The sequence below is a fragment of the Sinohyriopsis cumingii genome, chromosome 10 (genome assembly GCF_028554795.1).
Source record: "Sinohyriopsis cumingii isolate HCF-2022 chromosome 10, ASM2855479v2, whole genome shotgun sequence".
Lineage (NCBI taxonomy): Eukaryota > Metazoa > Mollusca > Bivalvia > Unionida > Unionidae > Sinohyriopsis > Sinohyriopsis cumingii.
The window spans coordinates 90,611,222-90,633,594 of record NC_142970.1 but is presented as its reverse complement, the minus strand read 5'-3'; the positions used below and the strand labels follow the sequence as shown (position 1 = coordinate 90,633,594).

Genomic DNA, 22,373 nt, shown 5'->3' with positions numbered 1-22,373 from the left:
GATGTAATACTGCAAATTATATAATTCACAGCTGCACACCTGAAGTAATACTGTAAATTATAAAACTCACAGCTGTACACCTGATTTAATACTGCAAATTATATAATTCACAGCTGCACACCTGATGTAATACTGCAAATTATAAAACTCACAGCTATACTCATGATTTAATACTGCAAATTATATAATTCACAGCTGCACACCTGATGTAATACTGCAAATTATATAATTCACAGCTGCACACCTGATGTAATACTGTAAATTATAAAACTCACAGCTGTACACCTGATGTAATACTGTAAATTATAAAACTCAAAGAGATACACCTGATTTAATACTGCAAATAATATAATTTACAGCTGCACGCCTGATTTAAAACTGTAAATTATAAAACTCACAGCTATACTCCTGATTTAATACTGCAAATTATAGAACGTTCGGATTGGTTACTCAGAACAATCGTTAAGATATCCAATTTTACCTAATTATGGCAAGTGTGTACATTTTTTTTTGATCAGGTCGCAAAACCAAGCCAGAGGAAAACTATTTTCAAAATAAAGATAGCTAAGGCAAACATGAAGGCTTGTGTTGACTTAAGAGGGTAGCTAGCAATGAATTCTTTGGCCTAGTAAGTCTGTGTCTGCCATTTTTTTTTACCGTACCTTTCCCTATAACACAGTCCATCTGTACTTTTCACATTATGTCCTGCTGAAAATAGGTCGCAGGTAACATAACATTTTGTAATGCAAGACCTACATAATAAATTGATTAAAACATTAAGATCCAAGAAAGATAGAGGGAAATAAATATCCTAGATTTTTGCCACAGCAAATAGATTCGAGTGAATATAAATCGTTTGTCACAGCGAGGCATTTGAATGTATGTATGTATGTATGTATGTATGTATGTATGTATGTATGTATTTGTGTAGGTAGGTATGTGTGGGTAAGTAGGTAGATAGGTAAGAGTTTTTACGACACCTAAGCACAATAATGGATATATGTGTAAAGTAAAGGTATAGTTAAAAACGATAAAAAGAAAACAATTCTACAATATCTTTATATGATAGCTTTCAAATAAAATAAGCATGACGAATAAAATAAAATTGTTGAAATTCTGTAAAAGATTAAACAATAAAAATTAAAAGAACAACACGTGAAATTGTAGCAAAAAGTATAGTGCGTTCGAAATGATGATTTTATTTTAGCCATATGCATGTGGAATAGAAATAAAAGATGTTCGTGATATCAACTTTGCAATAGTGAAGCACTTAGTAGTGATATCATCATAAATAAGTACAGAGAAATACTTATGGGTGGGTGACACCAACGTAGCATCGTAATATGGAAACACTTAGTGCTCATTGATATCATCATAACTTTGTAATAGGGAAACACTTAGTACTCAATGATATCATCATAACTTTGAAATAAAGAAACACTTAGTGATCAGTGATATCATCATAACTTTGTAACAGGGAAACACTTAGTGCTCATTGATATCATTATAACTTTGTAATAGGGAAACAGTGCTCATTGATATCATCATAACGTTGAAATAAGGAAACACTTGGTGCTCACTGATATCATCATAACTTTGTAATAGGGAAACACTTAGTGATCATTGATACCATCATAACTTTGAAATAAGGAAACACTTAGTGCTCAGTGATATCATCATAACTTTGCAATAGGGAAACACTTAGTGCTCAGTGATATCATCATAACTTTGAAATAAGGAAACACTTAGTGATTAGTGATATCATCATAACTTTGTAATAGGAAACACTTAGTGCTCAGTTATATCATCATAACTTTGTCATTGGGAAACACTTAGTGCTTATTTATATCACCATAACGTTGCTATAAGGAAACACTTGGTGCTCAGTGATATCATCATATCTTTGTAATAGGGAAGCATTAGTGCTCATTGATTTCATCATAACTTTGAAATAAGGAAACACTTAGTGCTAAGTGATATCATTATAACTTTGTAATAGGGAAACACTTAGTGCTCAGTGATATCATCATAACTTTGAAATAAGGAAACACTTAGTGATTAGTGATATCATCATAACTTTGTAATCGGGAAACACTTAGTGCTCAGTGATATCATCATAACTTTGTCATTGGGAAACACTTAGTGCTTATTTATATCACCATAACGTTGCTATAAGGAAACACTTGGTGCTCAGTGATATCATCATATCTTTGTAATAGGGAAGCATTGGTGCTCATTGATTTCATCATAACTTTGAAATAAGGAAACACTTAGTACTAAGTGATATCATCATAACTTTGCAATAGGGAAACACTTAGTGCTCAGGGATATCATCATAACTTTGAAATAAGGAAACACTTAGTGCTCAGTGATATCATCATAACATTGTAATACGGAAACAGTGCCCATTGAAATCAACATAACTTTGAAATAAGGAAACACATAGTGCTCAGTGATATCATCATAACTTTGTAATAGGGAAACACGTAGAGTTCAGTGATATCGTGACTTTGTAATAGGGAAACACTTAGTGTTCAGTGATATCATCATACCTTTGTACAAAGGAAACAGGGCACAGTGATGTCATCATAACTTTGTAATAGGGAAACAGTGCTTCGTGATATCATCACAGCTTTGTACAAGGGAAACAGTGCTCAGTGATATCATCGTGACTTTGTCATTGGGAAACACTTAGTGCTTATTTATATCACCATAACGTTGCTATAAGGAAACACTTGGTGCTCAGTGATATCATCATATCTTTGTACAATGGAAACTATGTTCAGTGATAACATCATAACTTTGTAATATGGAGGCGCTTAGCATTGAATGGTTACTCATGATGTACTAATAAGAAAGAATATATTAAAATAAAATTCGATTGAATATTAATGTACATTAATGTACATATATCGAATGAAAATGGAATTAACCGGCGTAAAATGCAATGACACTAGATAACGATACTGTTTGTCTCTTCCCATACCGTCTGCTATGTTTCTTTATTGTCCTTACAAAATTCACTTTATGGCACTTGTGTAACAGACTGTCTGATTATCTCGAAATAGAACTGTTGAACGTTATGGCCTAGATGACTGAGTTTTGGACAATATGGAAGAGGAGTAGAAAGTTTCATGAATTCAGAAACTGTTATGTGTGGAATACGTAGAAACTGGAATAATAGCGCAGCGAATATTTTATTATCCACTGTATCTCTCTCTCTCTCTCTCTCTCTCTCTCGTGCCGATGGCGAGCTTTATATGGCGATGCGTATTCATCGGATATTGTTTGTCAAAGTAAATATTATCTCTAAAAAGCAGAACATAAGGTATTCGTTCTACAGTAATTTTCGAGAAGTATTTTATCTATATACGGGGATCGTCTGAATAAAGCTACGTCAAAGTGTGAACCCCGATATTTGACTGTTAAACAAACAAATCAGTCCAAGTTAACGAGCTTGTTGGCTTGACCTATAGATCCTAGGTTAAAATGTCAATATTCAGACACATGAATTATTGAAGACGAGATATGACAGCCTGCTCAAGTAGTACAATGTGATTCAAGGCCACAGTTCCTGTATGTAACTTTATATGCAATGTAAATATTTTGTCCTAGATCACTCCTATTTCATGCAACCTTTAATTATACTTTTATTCATAAGTTAACTGTTTTGATACCTAACAAATATGACAATTCTTCTTAGATAAACAAATTTATTCAAGCATTGGAAAATAGATTAAATAAATCTGGAACTACTCTCCAAATCCCCCTACCAAAAAATCACTATATATGATCAATGATATAAACAAAAGGGCATGCCCCTTACTTTCGTTAAGCAAATGCCAGACTTAGAACTTCTATTCTGAAGAGGCTCGGTGATTATATAAGAAGGCTAGGATCAACCTTAGACGTTTTCAACTGTAGAACTTTGTTTGTTTTGCCTTGATCGCTTTGAAAAAATAGTTGATGAACATCTAAACACTGCAGTATTCATAACTTTTCACTCAGATAAGAAACTTGATATTTTTTTTCAACGACAATAGTGAGACAATGAATTTAATTTGTTTGTCCAATGAAAGTTAACCAAACGCAAACGGTACAGGTTTAGTTTTCTAACATAGGATTACATATCTGCCGCATGCACTGTATGACGAGAACGCTTTTACCAGGGTATTGCCATCTTAAATCTGACAGGAATGGTTAGACTTTGTCAAGCTGGTACGAGAGTGACATCAAAAAGGTTATATCGTGTCGAAGCAACTAAAGTACAATGCCAATATCCACAGTAGATGATCTGGCACAGAATTCTTTTAGTCCTTCATAATTCCCATTTCAGTTGCAATGGCGGATAAAGAGAGTGGGGTGTAGTGGGGTGGTGGGGTTGTGGTGATTCATACCAAAAGGTCACCAGCAGGAAACATCTACATACAGTGGCGTAATCTTCATAATTTATACTATTTCTCTTTAAGAAGAACAGTCTAAGATATGTACGACACTGTGCCAAGGTCGTGTCTGAGAGAAACGTCAGCGCACATGCATTAATCTGACACAGAATTGATCTTTAGGTGCTGTAGCTCTGACGGCTGGCAAAAAAGTGGGCCAAACTTCAGTAGCGTAGTTTCTGTTGAAAGGGTTTACGCAATAGTCTTGTCAACGGCGAGAAAGCCATTGATATAGGTTGTCTTTAAGTGGTGATTTTATTGTGTCACAAATAATGTATCTCTTTTAAAGTGTTTAATTCAAGACGGGTAACCAGCAAAAGTGTGAATAGCTGACATCAAAAGTTGCTTAAAATCCCACTCTAAAATAGTAAAGACATCAATTCATTTCAGTTGTGAAACAAACGTACCATAGTCTGAGTTTCTGCACTGTTAAAGGCGACTTAAAATCGATTAGATAACTTGCATTCCTTTCCGACAGGAATCGCACATGGAACGTTTTTGGGGTGGGGTGGGGTAGAGGTGTGTGTGTGTGTGTTTGAGGTCATTTTAGTTCTAATCATGCTTTTAGCATCCTTTGTAACCCGTGCGATTTCTGTGTGAATCTGAAACAGGGTATGTACCCATACTTTATAGATGAATTGTGGACTTAATGAAAACAGGGAGCGGACCCATAATTCATGGGGAGGAAGGGGGTGGATTTAATGAGAAATACATTTTCTGGAGTGAATTGCTAATGTTTCAACGTTGATCTTTTTCATTGTCATATGAACAGACACAAGTGGTCAAATGATACTGTCATATTGTCACTGGAGCATATTAACATATTCCAATGCTGTTTTCGTATTGTCATATTGGCATATCAACAAATCTAATGTTCCATTATGTCTTGTTATTGTCACATGTGCATATTATCAGATTGAAAGGTGTCATGATGCTGCGCTTTTGTCTCAGGGCCCATTTAAAGACTCCAGAGACCCATGATGATTTGTTATTGTCACATAGACCTATTAATAAAGCTCATGCTGCCATGATGTTGTATTATTGTCACATGGGATTTATTATCATTCTCCATGGCACCGAGATGTTTTGTTATTATTACATGACTTCAGAATTCCATGATGTTTTGTTATTACTACAGGGGTATATTAACAGACTCCATGGACACATGATATTTGTTAGTATTACACGACATCATGGTCTCATGATGATTTGTTATTGATACAGGGATCTAATAACAGATCCATTGATCCTATGATGTTTTGATATTGTTACAGGAATCTTTTAACAGATCAATTGATCCTATGCTATTTTGATATTGCTCCATAGATCTGATAACAGATCATATGATCACATGATGTTTTGTTATTGCTAGAGGAAACTAATAACAGATCCTATGATCAATCGATGGTTTGTTCTTACTACATGGATCTAGTAACAGATCCACTGATCCACTGATGTTTTGTTATTGCTACAGGAATCTAATAACTGATTTAATGATCCAGTGATGTTTTGTTATTGCTACATGGATCTAATAACAGATCATATGATCCCATGATCTTTTATTATTGCTACATGGATCTAATAATAGATTCATTGATCCCTTGAAGTTGTGTTATTGCTACAGGGATCTAATAACAGATCATATGATCCCGTGATGTTGTTTTATTACTACCGGGATCTAATGACAGATCCTATGATCCATTGATGTTTTGTTATTGCTACAGGAATCTAATAACATATCCTATGATCCATACATGTTTCGTTATTGCTATAGGGGTCTAATAATAGATCCTATGATCCCATGATGTTTTATTATTTCTACATGGATCTAATAACAGATTCATTGATCCCTTTAAGTTTTGTTATTGCTAGAGGGATCCAAAAACAGATTATATGATCCCGTGATGTTGTGATATTACTACATGGATCTAATAACAGATCGTATGATCCCGTGATGTTTTATTATTGCTATAGGGATATAATGCCAGATCGTATGATCCAATGATGTTTGGTTATTGCTAAATTGCTCTAATAGCAGATGCATTGATCCCATGATGCTTAGTTATTACTACAGAGATCTAATAAGAGATCATATGATCCCATGATGATTTTCTTATTGCTATATGGATATAATAATAGATCCGATGACCCCGTGATGTGTTGTTATTGCTACGGGACTCTAACAACAGTTCTCTGGATCCCATGATGCTTTGTTATTACTACAGGGATCTAATACGAGATCATATGATCCCATGATGTTTTGTTATTATTACATGGATCTAAGAACAGATCCATTGATTCCATGATGTTTTATTATTGTTACAGGGATCTAATAATAGATCCATTGATTCCATGATGTTTTATTATTGTTACAGGGATCTAATAACAGATCCATTGATCTCATGACGTTTTGTTTTTGCTACAGGGATCCAATAACAGATCCATCGATCCCATGATGTATCACTATTATCACATGACCTTGGTGTGTTTATATTGTCAGTTGGGGCTATTAACAGGCCACAGGATCCCACAATGTTTTGCTATCATTAATATCTAATTAGCTGACCCTTGGACCCCTAGAAAAATTCAAGTCTACTCTTGTCAGCATCTATTGCCACTGATCTATCTTAATAAACCAGATAAAGTTACGATTAAAACATCTTCCCTTCTCAGAATACATAGGTATTAGACGTTGTCAACGTCTATTATATAAAAACATCCTCCCATTTCAGCATACATAGGTATTGGACGTTGTCAAAGTATATTATATAAAACATCCTCCCTTCTCAGTATACATAGGTATTGGACGTTGTCAATGTCTATTATATAAAACATCCTCCCTTCTCAGTATACATAGGTATTGGACGTTGTCAAAGTCTATTATATAAAAACATCTTCCCTTCTCATCATACATAGGGATTGGACGTTGTCAAAGTCTGTTATATAAAAACATCTTCCTTTCTCAGCATACAAAGGGATTGGACGTTGTCAAAGTCTACTATATATAAAAACATCTTCCTTCTCAGCATACAAAGGGATTGGACGTTGTCAAAGTCTATCGTATATAAAAACATCCTCCCTTCTCAGCATACATAGGTATTGGACGTTGTCAAATTCTATTATATAAAACATCTTCCCTTCTCAGCATACAAAGGGACTGGACGTTGTCAAAGTCTATTGTATATAAAAACACCTTCCCTTCTCAGCATACAAAGGGATTGGACGTTGTCAAAGTTTGTTATATAAAAACATCCATCCTTCTCAGTATACATATGGATGGGACGTTGTCAAAGTCTATTTATAAAAACATCCTCCTTTCTCAGCATACATAGGGGTTGGACGTTGTCAAGGTCTGTTATATTACAAACATCCTCCCTTCTCAGGAGAGAGAGAAAATAAGTGTAAGTGATCGTGTCAGTTTGAATACCTCTGTGATCGATTAATGGCTACACCATGATCGATTTACTGACTACGTGTATGCATGCTGCTAAAATTTCAGTTGTACTAGGTGCAGCTTTATTAATCAAATGTGCAATTCTGCACTATCTATACCAGGAACTGTTAACGAAGATCCATGTCACCTTCCATCTGTACCTAACACTATGACTCAACATACGATAGCGTGTACAGGTCAAAGGTTATCACGACCGCCTCTGTAAAATGAACATTCAGACATGTACAGTTGGAGAAAATGTATCACCGCTATTTATGCTGAAGCAAAATTATTTCAGGTTCCCTTATACGCGCAGAGGGTTCCGTAAATTTATAGGTTTGTGTTGCTCTTCCAAAAATGTGGTGTCTTGAAAATGTGGGAGAAAAGGTCCAAAAGATTTAATTAAAAAAATGGAATTCTCTATCTGAGTTCACTGCTGTGCTTTATTCTGCATCAACTGATGTTTGCTACTCCTGTAAAAATTAATCAAGTTTCTAACCACTGGACTCTGATGTAAGATCATAAAAACACGTAAACACTTTACAGGCATTAATAACCTCAAATAAACAACGTTGGCTTTAAGATCAGTATTCTATATTAATAAACTTAGAGTATGAAAGAATGAGGGGAGTGTAAAATATCATACCCCATTGCAGTGAGGATCCATTTTGTCCCCTCAAAAATGAATGTTATCAGCACTGACAGGTATAGTGACATTCACGAAAGAGTAATTAATCCACTTTCAGACATAAGTCATATATGTACACGTAAACAACTGATCAGAAGTTTCCCCTGCTGTACTCGTATTTGAAAATCTTCACGCGACTATTGTAAACATGTAGATCACATGTACAAATGAAAAAAGCACTCGGGTTAATGGCATGTTGACAAGAGAACAGAGAAAAGGATGCATCTGTTCCGTTTCATTCTCCCGGGATAATCAGTCGTTTTATGTATACATGACCTTCAAAAGAAAAACATTATTATTGTTATTAGTAGTAGTAATAGTAGTAGTATACGATGTATTAGCATTATCAGTTTGTGATTTGCGTCCATCTTTCAAACATTCGCGTTATTACTGAATATACTTTCTCTGCAACCTGTATAAAACAGTGACAATTGTCTTTCGTTGACCCTATTAACAAGAAGGAATAAGTCCCGTAAAAGCGTGACATATTCTTGCCTTGGTGCTATACAACTTTGATTGTGCTGACGTCGTGCCATTAATCTCTCTCTCTCTCTCTCTCTCTCTCTCTCTCTCTTATTTCCCTCATCTTCCTGCATACTGAGAAAATTGAGAAGACCTGTGCAAATCTTTGTCCTAACTAAACACTTCCGTGAACGGTATAATCTATACTTCACAATTAACACGATTTAGTAATGAAATATGGCAAGTCCCCTAATGGTTTTAAAAAATCTGTCAAAATGCAACCTTTGATAACGTTGTTGTTTATACGTCCTCGCCACTCAAGACTGAGAAAACATATAAATCGGATAAATACTAGCGTATGTCAAACATCAGTTGCTCAACCAGCTGATTTACAACATAAAGCGCCTCCCCTATCTACACGAATGATATAAACCCTTGTTCAAATCGAAGTATAATGTTCTGGCCAGTACCATTTTATAACAGGGTTGTTCCACAACAAATTATCTCACCTAGGTAGATATTTAAGTTCTTCATACATAGTAAGGAGTGCTCGAACGGTCATTCATAATAGTAATTATGATCAGCCGTTTTGGATCTCGCCCTTGCTATTCACAAAGGACTTAAGGTTTGTCTAGTGACAAATTTATTCTGTATAATCTGACCAAGTCTTAAGGACTACATGAGAGATCAGCTGTTGCTTGTTTGTACATTGAAACACGTTTCCTATCAAAGCACAGGTAATAAGCGTTCTGAAAAGTGTTTAAAACAGATTTAATGTTTTTATTGTACTAGAAGAAGCTTGATACAAATCATTCATTTATGAGACTTAAATGTTACAAGGTTGGCATTTCATTAATTATTATTTATTTAGTGTATTTACGCATAGATTTAAATGAAAATGTGGATGTTAACCATTAGAATACACACATCAAAGGACAGGTGTTTTGTCTTGTGGTATCTGTGCAATTGTAGAACCACGCGCTTATTTGAACTGGCGTGTAGTCAATAAGAACCTGCGAAGATATCGAGGGGAAAATGTACGTATACAGTGACTTTGCATAGCGTGTGCATTTGTACTTGACAACAGTGCTCATCAACTGGCCGTGCCTACCAGCACATGTTACATTATGTGAACCTGGCACCCAACAGGTGAAAAATATGAAAATTCAGATCGATTTTTATCGTCAGATAGAATAAGACGAAAACAATAAAATTGTATGATATTCTGTAATAAGGAATACACCAGTATAGTCGTGTACCAAATTGAAGGGTGTTCCGCCAAAATAAGGTAAATGAGCTTGCTAAAATCTCTCTCTCTCTCTCTCTCTCTCTCTCTCCAAAGCGACCAATACTGTTGTAAAATGTTGCCCAGTATAAGACTGTATACTATTTGTCACATAGCTTTATGGTATGTGTTAAATGACCGATCGTTTTATTTTCTATCTAACCGGGACATTCGTTTTCCTTTTACCACAAGTTAATTAATTGTCTTAAAACCACATAATGGACGTATTAGTCGTTTGTTGTTTGCTGTCTTTGTGCATGAAGTCAGATTAAGAATATGTTTTTAAAGCTAGTTGAGAGCCGGGAATTATTTCTCCAACATCCCAGACCCTCCCCGCCCACCCCCCACCCCCGCAGTCCCACGAAAATTAAATGGCCAATCGCTAATGATTACATGATGACAGAAGACGATGTTTAATACATATCGGCTGCCTATTAGTTTATGGAGGGCAGGGAGCCAGACACTCATAACTGTCTGTATTACTTGCTTATAAGTATTCATAAACTTATACATATGGTATATACTGAATATCGTATATGTGTTAACTGTGAAAAGACATTGAATCATTGAATGGATTTTTGATTGCAGAAAGATCAAAGAAAAAATAAGGTGTGTGTGAACATATATATATATATATATATATATATATATATATATATATATATATATATATATATATATATATGTGTGTGTGTGTGTGTGTGTGTGTGTGTGTGTGTTTGTGTGAGAGAGAGAGAGATCCAAACTTGGTGCTGTATTTCTTATAATTGAAATTCAACACGGAATAAATTTTGACTCCATTCATCCAGTATTTTATAATATTTTAAAGGATCACAGCCATTTTTTGTAAGGCGTTTTTATGTTATCAGCTTTCGAGGCATGTAAATGTGGGTGCATTTTACATACCAAAGTGCGCTGAATGATTAGAGCGTTGACTGATTTATGTCGATGGCGGTCGAGATAAGCTATCTGTACTGGACTGGTCCCCCATCCGTCAGAATTATATGAATGAAGGAATGAATATATACAGCGTATAACCTGTCTACGAATCATTGGGTTAGATACACATCTGAGTACATTATTCCACAGGAACTTCATTCCTGAAAGTACATAGACCGATTGATTTCGGGTGACGTGTTAGTAAAAAAAAATATGCGGGGTTCAGGGCGTATTAGGTGTGTAGCAGCCATTCCAGCGTATTTTTAACACTCACCCATAACCAACCCGTCACACCCTACACACTCACCCAACTTCATCATGGTGTTTCTGACATTTTAGGAAATACGTGTCAAATTCTTAGTCTAAATAAATTAATGATGTGTGTTCAATACCCGCTTGCCCACTCCTGGATGTGCCCTTGGGAAAGGCACTTCTTGTTTTCGACACAATATGGCTAATAATTTCTTAAAAGTGCCCGTAAAAACCAAACAACAGCAATACAAACAGTTTACGTTAGTGTTTTGATTGAGTTTTATGTACCGCAGATTAATGGTAAACCACTTATACTTTCACAACAGTACTTAGTAAGGGTCAATCCGATCTCAGGGTGCAGGCTCAAATCAGCCCAACTCGGCTGCCCTAATGTGTCCCTGGGCAAGGCGTTTTACTTGCCTAGGCACGATATAACAGTGCCATAAAATATGAATGAAAATAAAAGTACATTTTTGTTACTAGCACTTAATACATCAGTCTGCACACTACAGCAAAAGTCCACAAAGTCACTGTATTGCCGGCACAGGATGCACGCAAAACCTGGAGGATGTACAGACGCCATGTCAAAAAACTGAACTATTGTCACTTTGTCAAAGTGTTTGGTTTGGTTTTGTGGAGTTTGGCGCCAGTTTTTCAGCACATGATAGATTATGCATGGCGGTCAGTTTTATTTGTCTCGCGGAGGAATCAGGAAAGACACCGTGAAGAACCACCGACCCACGGGAAGCTATTGACAGCTTTTCTTACATAACCCGCATTCGTCGAACCAAGACTCCAACTCGGATTGAGGTAACATTTGTAAGTGAGCTGTTAAGGCTAGCTTCATATGCTACTCAGCCACCCACCCCCACCCACCTCCGATGGACACTGATGAGAATAAGTGGGCAGGACAAGGTCCCAGACACTGAGGTTCTCATATAGGTAGACATTTAAAGCATCCTCAGTCTGCCGGTTTTATATTATTAGCGATGGTTCCGCTGTGCTTAAGAAGGAAAGATCAATGGCAAATATATGTAAATATATGTATCTTTTAATAGACAGTAAAACGAGTCGATTTATTTATCTTTATATAGTAGTGTCATGTAAAAGCCCCTATAAAAATGAGAATAGCGGAGAACTCGCCCTGGGAGAACTCATACCAGGTGTCAGGAGAAGTCGCCCCATGGTGGTCGGAGAAGTCGCCCCAAGGATCATATATAGTAATTCTGAGATGTCGCCACATGGTTATTAAGGCCTTATTTATTGTTGTTTTTCTTTAACTTAATAACTTATTAAATCTTTAAAATTTGCAATTTTTCAACTTTTCCATTTGATCAACTCCTCTTCTATACTTAACGAAAAATAAGTGTTATCTGTCCCTTTTTCTCTGCTCTTCAGATCATTAGATGCGATTTATTTGGAAAAATAGAGAGGGTGTAAGCATGATGTGATGTCTGCAGTTATATATATGTAAGGGTTCCAACCTAATAATCTAAGTCATCCTGAGATGACTTTATGGTATGGACCTCTATAACCCGAAATCGACTGAATTGGCGATGACCGTCAATAAGCCAAATGTTATAGTATCATCTCTCTAACTGAAAATTTAATCTGATTGTTCATTGAAATTTGCTAACCATTCACGAATGATACTTGAACTCGATAGAAAGCATTATTGACGCCTACTCAGTAAATGCGGTCGCTACATCATGGCTAATGCGCAGAATTCGGACGGTTTCTGAAAGATCACTTGTACTACGCTCATCATTTAGTTTATTTATTATTTTGGTCAGTGTTCGTAATTTTATTATTTTCTCAATAAAGCAAACTATGTAAAGTTGAACGAGAAGTTTAAAAAATGTCACTACTAAATTACCGATGCAAAATAAGCAAGATTACGTTATTTTATTATATATCAAAACACCATGATCACGCGTACTAGCGGGAATTTGTTACTTTAAATGTTTATTTGAAATGCTCGACGTACTTGGAACATAATGAGATGATCAAATTTATATGTCACATTTAAAACCTGGACTAAACTGAATAATATTTCACATGGTCCGAATCAGCTTGGACATTTGGAGAATCAGCCAGGAATCTGGGCCGATTCAGTCAGTAATATGTACCGATTCAGCCTGGTCCGAGTTTGAGAGTAATTACCACATTAATGAATAATGTAGGTATATTCGATGTATCATTCACGAAAGTTAATAGTTATATTTGTTTAAAACTTTTTCTCGTGGTGATCTGGTGTGTGTTGTTATAAGAAATTTAACGCTTTTATATGAACACACAGATTTTCAATTATAAGTGATTTATTTTTATATTATCACCATCACTCAAGCAAGATGAATGCAGAATAGGAAGGAAGGGTTTATTATACAACGAGTGGAAAACAGTCTTGTACGTAAGTGTGGAAGAAAAATGCATATTCATCCGATTCAGTTACATATAGTAAAATCAACTGTTACAATGAACGATCTGCTCCTTGAATTACGTAAAAGATGATTTAATTCTGTTATAAAAAGGTTATCTGGGTGACACGTTTTGGGGTGACTTCTCCAACCAATTGGGACGACTTCTCCAACCAATCTGGGGCGACTTCTCCAGATACGTTGAGGCGAGGTCTCCCAGGGCGAGTTCTCCATGGGGCGAGTTCTTCGCATACCTAAACATGATACCTGCACTTCTGCATAGGTCCTAGGATATGGTTTTGAATTTTAATAATTCTCAATACTCTTGTTCTCGTGTGCATGCAAAAAGATCGAAAGAAGCGGTTGTTAAGAGCTGTCAAACAGTCATGCTCTGCAAGTTCGGCCCGAAACCAGACATAAGACAAAATAAGTGGATATAAAATAGTTCAAATGACTGCTACCTTAAACCTACCGCATTATGTATAGCCACAGGGGCCGAGACGGAAACCATAGAACTTAATAAGTCTCCAGCAATTACAATGTTGTTAATAACGGTGTTCCAGTCTACTCTTATTTAAAAGGTAGTGCATTGGTTTGAACAGGAAACATGGCGTTCGAATTTCTTAAGCAAGGCTATTTTATAGTTTTGTATAGTAACAAATCTAAATCGTAGATACCCACTCGACCATAAATTACTCGTATTTCATTTATTCTATGTCAGCAATCGTATCCGTAATTATAATAAAGGACAAATATTAAAATGATACACTATTTGAAGATATCTTTCGGGGTGACCAAGTAAAAACTGACAACTAACAGATGTTAAGAAAAAACTATTTATTGTCTTATTCGTGTTTCCACAGGAAGTGACATTTTATGGTACTGTGTAAATTTAAACACTAAGCGTGACGTAAGATAGCTGAGGTAGGTCCCGTAATTCATCAATGTTTTCTCCATTTCTTGGGGAATAATCTAGTACGAAATGGGTAACGGTTTTCACTTTACATTCTTATTACTTATATACATCTTCTAATTTTAGTTCGTTAAGTCCACAGAGTGGGATCACAAAATACGCAGTGTGCCTATGAGTTTAAAGAATACACGTTTTATAGGAAAGCAATGTCCTCGCTTTGTTCTTTACAAAGCTAAAAATATAGACCACCATGACCTACTTTTAGCAGGGTTCCGATTGTACTCACAAAGGGAAATACAATACAAAGGTTTATGATGCCAAGAGAAAAAGAACACAAACATTCCATTGGGTTGGGTTGCTTTGATATTTTACAGCATAACCAAACTTTGAAGATTATATTGTGCCCATGCAAGTAGAGAATGGTGCATTGCTGCTGGACACACTACCGTAGCCGATTGAAATCAAATGACACGTTTCAGGTCACGAGTCCGACTGCCTAACCACTAGCAAAAGCGGATTCGAGGTGAATGGAAATATTAAATGAAAGCCTGAGCGGATGACATTTTATTTGACAGTGCTTATGGGAAAATAAAATCTTGAAAACTTTGTTGCATGTCCTTCTACGCTGCATGCTGAATTCCCACACAAAGACATTACAATTTATCCATAAAATTAGAAAACGTTTATGGAAGTCTTGGAAATTCAGTTTGGTTATTATTTCTTTCAGTATAGAAACAATCCTTTAAAAAGATTTACAATGTTAACCAATTTAAAAATTTTAATCATGTTTATTACCAAGAAATCATCACCTAAAATATAGCGACATATTAATATGGTTCTAAAGTGAATTACCTAGCAGAATTGCATACGAATTATATCTTTAAAAAGTCGTTGTAATGCACACAAAAAAGGATTTCAATGAATGTTACATGGTCCATATAACTTTCTATAGATTAGCTATACGGTCACTTTGTGACAGATTCTATCCTCATTTTGTCTATCGACGAACCAGGGGGCAAGTCCATTTATCAATTCTAGTGAATCTTTAAGAATTAATGTTGTCCAACCTAGATGACATATTAAGGCGGTTACCCCCATACTTGAAATTCGAGGAGATTTTCCCCTTATTTATTTTGTGTTGGTAAATAATTTGCCCGGAGTACACATAGTTTGTCATGAAAGCGCTTGAGTGTTGTCTGTTTAAATTACACTATATATATATATATATAGTCTAGGTCTAGTCCATAGTGATCTTGGTTTATGAATTATCTTACTGTGGGGTACTGAGGGGTATGCAGTTAATGAATAACAACGAAAACGGTATAGCAACAGGTAACTATCTCCTATCTCAAAACACTGTAATTTCACGAGCAAATTTATTTGGAATAATGCTCTATGTGACTACATAAAGATTAAGGTACCGATCAGTAGAATACTAAACAGATCTTCAGTCTAGTGCGTGCTGAAGAATGAAAGAACCTGGTTATAGGGTCATATTCCGGTGTTCTCTTGTGCAAATTATCTTTACTCAGTTACGTGTCTTGTTTGTACAACTATACAACCAATAAGAAATTGTGTTTCTAAGCCCGTTCGGCATAGTTGTCATGACGGTGTGTCAAGGAATATAAAGTTATCTTTCAAGGGAAAACAAAACCCTTTCTTTAATGCTTTCTCCGTCATTTTTTGTCACGAACAGCGAAGGTAAAAACATATACATATATATATATATATATATATATATATATATATATATATATATATATATATATATATATATATATATATATATATATTTCACAAAATATCCATATAAAGTCCACAATATGCACTTTTTTCGACGCTAGCGGATTTATATGAGGGCAGCTATTTTATGTCAGTATTCGGTAACCACGAATATCTTCGTTACAAGTGACCGAGCGCCGAGCGATTCTATCTAATTTCAGTATTCATACGCTACATCCTTGGTACTTTCCTTGTGGCATTATGTAACCTCGAACGACAAATCTAGAAATTGCTATAAAAGAAGAGAATGAAAACATACCTTGAAAACTTTGGTGACCACCTTGGCTACTTCTGCGTATGCCTCAAAAACGACAAACGTTTGATGAGGGCTGACCTTAGAATGGTCTCATTCAAATCATTACGTTTAAAATGCAAAGATAATTCAGGTTATTTCCTATAATTAATAGCCACGACTGTGCTAAATGTGTCTTGAAACTATACGTGTATATCATCCACTTTTTGTTAAATTGGCAAAACGAAAAAGACGGTGTTTGAATCCTATTCAAGTATACCGTGCATGAAAATGTGTTGAGGTTTTGAATCTGATGCAGAAAACTAGTCGAATATTGTCTGGGTCTTTTCTTAGACGTAACTATCATAGTCTCTTGTAGAAAAAAAGGCATATGTTTCTAACGTTTCAGTATCCTGAACGTCACAGTTTCATTGAAGAGATTAACGAAATATTACCAATAATTGCTTTGTCGGTGCTGGTTGGATTTTTACGCCACTAGAAGACACTTTGGACTATGTCGTGCTGAAGAAATGATAATTAATGGACACAATGAGGCAGCCGATCAGGGATGGCTTGAGCGGGCATCAAACCCGCGACGCTTTAATAATCGCTTTTCTCTTATTTTCAACACGTGACCAATCATTATAAGGAAAAATCTTAAAAATGTGACGCTGATATATTAGTACGGAAGTAATGGCATGTGCTCATCTTCAGTTCAAATTACATGTTGTGTTGATCATTACATCCATTAAGAAAGGCCACGATTGTTAAAATGAAAGTCATCAATGTTTTAGACTGTGTGCAGTTATCTTAAATTGTGCTAAATTAGGGTTATGTGCATCTAATTGCAAGAACAGTAATAGTGTTGAAGGTAATCATATCCGGTTTATGTAAAGTCCTATGCTTTAACTATTTCCGTCACTTTTGGAGTATGAATGAACTCTAACAATTCCGCTGTAATTGACGACTGTCACGTGGTAGTGTCAAAAGGTAATTAGTGGAATACCCATGGCTGGCACGCGTTCACAAGAGAGATACCCCGTTGCACATGAAAAGCTTTGAACAAGGAAATCCCTATACAAACAGATCAAAGGTGGATGTCGGAGTTCAAAGATATTAAAGACGCAGAAACAATTCATGATCCGTGGTACTAGTACTAACATTGGCTTCAATTATCTACTTGACCTGAGGTGCGCATACTACTTTGCTGGGACAATGTTGAAGCTGATGTTAGTCAAATAATAGTGGCCTTTTTCATCGAAAGGACTACGGTTTAAACTAAATAACAGAAACATAGCGATAACCAATAAGTTTAGTAAAATTCAGCAAATCATTATTGTCCCTAGAATGCAAGATTAAACTTAAAAAAGAACTAACGATATTGTGAATTAAATCCCAAACAGCCCTAAACGTTCTATCACAAATCCAAACGTATAGTGTTCCGAGTGAAGTCCAGTGGTCTTCCGAATGAATTCCGAACTTGAATGCACATATGTGCCAATAGTCTTAAATTTGCTGATGTACTAACAGTCTTGATGTATCACGATTATATATTTTCAGATTGTTCTTGAACGAATTCTCGATAATTCAAACATTGTGATTTAGTCCTAAAGTCGAGGAGCACTTTTTAATTCCAATGAATCATTTAAACAATTAAATCATCCGAACACAACTAAAAGACTGATGTTAAGATAGAAATGAATGAATCGTACGTAAACAACCTTAATATAAAAACCTAAAACGTAATAAGAGGACCATGGTGATGGTCAAAATTTCATTGATAGATAATTCTAAGCTGAAAACAAGATCATGTCTTGGACTACATTTTAATAAAGAACATGACAGAAAGCAGGTAGACTGACACATAAATGTCCAAGGAAAAAAAACCGAATGTCCGTCCTGAACTCAAACTAATGTAAACATATTTTGCTATAAGTAATACAAATATTATCCGCAGTCATAGACAAATATAAGCTATGCAATACGTTCACAAAGGACCTTTACAATCAATATTCATGGACGAAATCCAAACGTACAGTATAGTTATTCATAATAATTTCCTTTTCTCATGTAACAATTTCTTTATGATGATGTTGGAAGTGAAAGCCGTGAATAATTTTTCATCTGAAAATTAAAAATGCAGACTTAATATATAAAAGTCCTCTTATCCAGGTATCCCAAGCTTAACAAAGAATCTTGTGCTATTTGTCTTCATTTCACGTGACTTGGCAGCATCATGTCGGGGGAAAAAAGCAGTCAAGAATACGTTAAAGATAATAACTGTTTAAAATAATTGTTTTAAGCCGATGGAAATCTTTAGTGTCTTATGGGAACAACTTGCTTTATAACAAAGGCAACCAGTATAAAATAGTACTTTTATCTGGAATGAATAATAGCGGATGCGGTAGATCATAACGATCATAGGTGAAGTAGCACGCAGGAAAAAAAAACTGTTTAAAAATCCGTTCCAGTTAAACTCTACTCTCTTTCTACCTCTGTCTGTCTGTCTGTCTCTCTCTCTCTCTTTCTCTCATTCTCTCTCTCAGGATACATAAATGCTGTATTTGCGTTTTTAATCATTTCGCGTTATGTCCTCGTAGACTCTTTAACTTTGAAATCAGTTGGAAGGAACCTTTATGGAAATCTAAATAACTTCCCGTTCCATTGTACATATAACTGGGAAGATAAATGCTCCATCTAACCGTGGTTCAAAGGTATCAGAGGTATCCGTCGTCGTTGTATCTACCGTGATCATAGAAAACATCGCTCTTCTTCAATACCTTACAATTGAAGGCCGGATCGGACTTCGAACGTGTCAGAACGATAGCTATATCACACGACATTTCCGAGTTGATTCCTTAATCCAGTTCTCTCACTTTCACACACACAAAACACAGACACACAGACACACACACACCTAATGAGACCTGCTGAACGCAGTGTCTCCTTTAGTCTCCTTCTGTATATAGCTCACTTCATATCACTACTTCAACAGCGTAAATAAGTATCTTTCTAGTGCCTGTAAAGAATGCAACAAGTTCATCGCATTAGATGTCATTATTGCAAAATAATGTAACATATTGTATCACTGTAAAGTATTCTGAATAAATGGATTTCACATTTCTTTAATTCCAGGGGTATGTCTAACAAAGAAGTGGACATTTGAAATAAAGGAATTACGTAAACATGTTGGAGTTTTTCCACGGTCACGTGCTCGAGGACATCAGAACATTGCTTTGAACAGAATAAGGTACTCATAAAAAGCTAAGTGTCCTTTGGCTACAGTACACATTCATGGGGTTCAGTCAATAGGTCAAGCACAATACTCTCTTGTGTTACATACATTATTACCGTTGTAATACATCTAATTATCGGTCTGTACACTGACATCAAAGGTTATCCCTCCCTTGATCACAAAATTATTTTCTGGAGGTATTTTTGTGTGGTCCTAGGATGTTTTTGCCATTGTTGTGAAAGTCTTTCCGATGAGATAAATATAGAGTATCCGGGACTCCAAGAGTCCCTTGGAAATTGCTACAAAACACAGGTGTCACACAAAGGCCGATAAAGCCCTGCATGGGAGATGAGCTTAAAGTTTGAGAAAACACGGCGCCCTAATTTAGGGATTTCCTCCACCCGGATAAATAGTGGGACTCTTCCAAAGCAAGGTACGGGAGCCCACCAACCGTCTGCAGCGTCAAAGGAACTTAAGGTAAGTAACCCTTATTAACGATACATTTTAGCGAGTTTTCAATGCAGGTACCAAATTGATGTTTACAATGACCGATGTATCGTGGTTTTTTTTTTTTGTTTCTTGTTAGGGCTATAGAAATGTTTTCAAAGATTATTACAGGACACGTGGACAGACACATGGGAAAAGATCGGAGAATGGGTTCCATATTCCTTCTCTGAGGATCAAACTTCACGTCCATTATTGGGTCTGCTTGCAAGAATGTATTACTTTTGTCCATTAAGTGTACGAAATAGACAATAGATTCAATATTTCAAATGTAGGGTTGCATTTTTAAACATTTTTTTTAAAAGTGCCACCACTAGTTTTCTTCCATAGATTAGAAGAGTTGAAAGAATTGTACTATGATTCTACACCCAAATGTGTTGTGGTGCAGGATTGGGGACATTTGATCTTAGTGCTTGAGTGTTGCTGCGAGCTAGATAAAAAATATTAAAATACATGTCAAAATATGAAACAAATGCTGAAAAAGACCAGAGTGCCCAGTTCTCTTTAAGAACGTGTTATTATCTACTTTTTAGCTCCATTTTGGTATCAAATTCCATTGGTACTGCAAGCAGACAGAACAGGCAACGTGATTGCAAAGTATTGCAAAATATCGATGGTACTGCAAAGATACTGAACATGACGCATGATTGCAATATATAAATGGTTATAATAAAGTCATATATATATATATATATATATATATATATATATATATATATATATATATATATATATATATATATATATATATATATATATATATATATATATTGCTCATGTACAAAAAAATCCAAGCAAGTTTATTACTAACACTTTGTCACAGTTAGTTTTTTTCACCAATATAACTTAAGCAGTTATAAAGAACATAAAATGAAAAACAATAAAAACCCAGTGGCTGGTTATTTAGATAATATTAAAATATACGTTAACGGTTCAACAGATCACATAGCTCTGTGTAAAAATAGTAATGATATAGCATTGAAAAAAGTCTTGAAAAATGACAGAATTGCATATCATATCTTGCATATGACAGAAATATAGATTATTTATGAATCCTTAGCAAATCACATGCATCAAAGTTTTACCTACGTCAACGTATTGATAACAATTTTTAATATATGTGAAAATACATACTCCAAAACGTTATACAAAAAGAAGAGAGTCAGATAAAGAAAAAGAAAACATGATTTGATAGGTTTTTGACATAGTTCTGTCACCAGTTATGTGTGTATTTTAGAATGAATCTGTGTATCACTGGTTTAAATGAACAATAAGAAGGGGGAAGTGTTGATTTGATATGTTTTTAGATACACCTTTATAGTTCAATTTATGATGCATCATCCTTAATGTTTGAACATTGTCTTTACACACACATTAAAAGGTATGTATTTTGTTCGGAAAACACAAAGCACGTGTACCTCTACTCATGTATACATACATACATACATACATACATACATACATACATACATACATACAATGCATTACGTTGCTATAACGGTTAATTGCTTTGCAAACTGCAATCGCAACAGAAGAAACCGCATTCAAGTAGCAAATGACTTAATATACATAATCGCTAATATCAAAGACTCATTTTTAACATTTTTATAAAGAGGTTTAAATTTTCATTTTGATCACGTCTGTGAATCAACGGTAAATACAACTTTCCCAGATCCACATACATAAAATTAAAGCATGGACAATTTAATTTAATGCCACACATATCAAAGTTTGAAGTAATGCCTACATTCAGTGCGCTAATTCAGTGGTTGGGATTGACGTCCGTATC

At 35.3% G+C, this 22,373-nt stretch overlaps 1 protein-coding gene across 1 annotated transcript in view; it reads left to right on the top strand.

The window, feature by feature from the left end:
• Nucleotides 1–19,996: 19,996 nt before the first annotated feature.
• The window catches only part of LOC149790569 (uncharacterized), a 191,274-nt gene continuing 188,897 nt past the window's right edge, over nt 19,997–22,373 (top strand). The window contains exon 1 of the mRNA XM_089972637.1: nt 19,997–20,557. Within this exon, the coding sequence (XP_089828763.1) occupies nt 20,429–20,557 (129 nt within the window). The 5' untranslated portion in view covers nt 19,997–20,428. The remainder of the gene's footprint in view (nt 20,558–22,373) is intronic.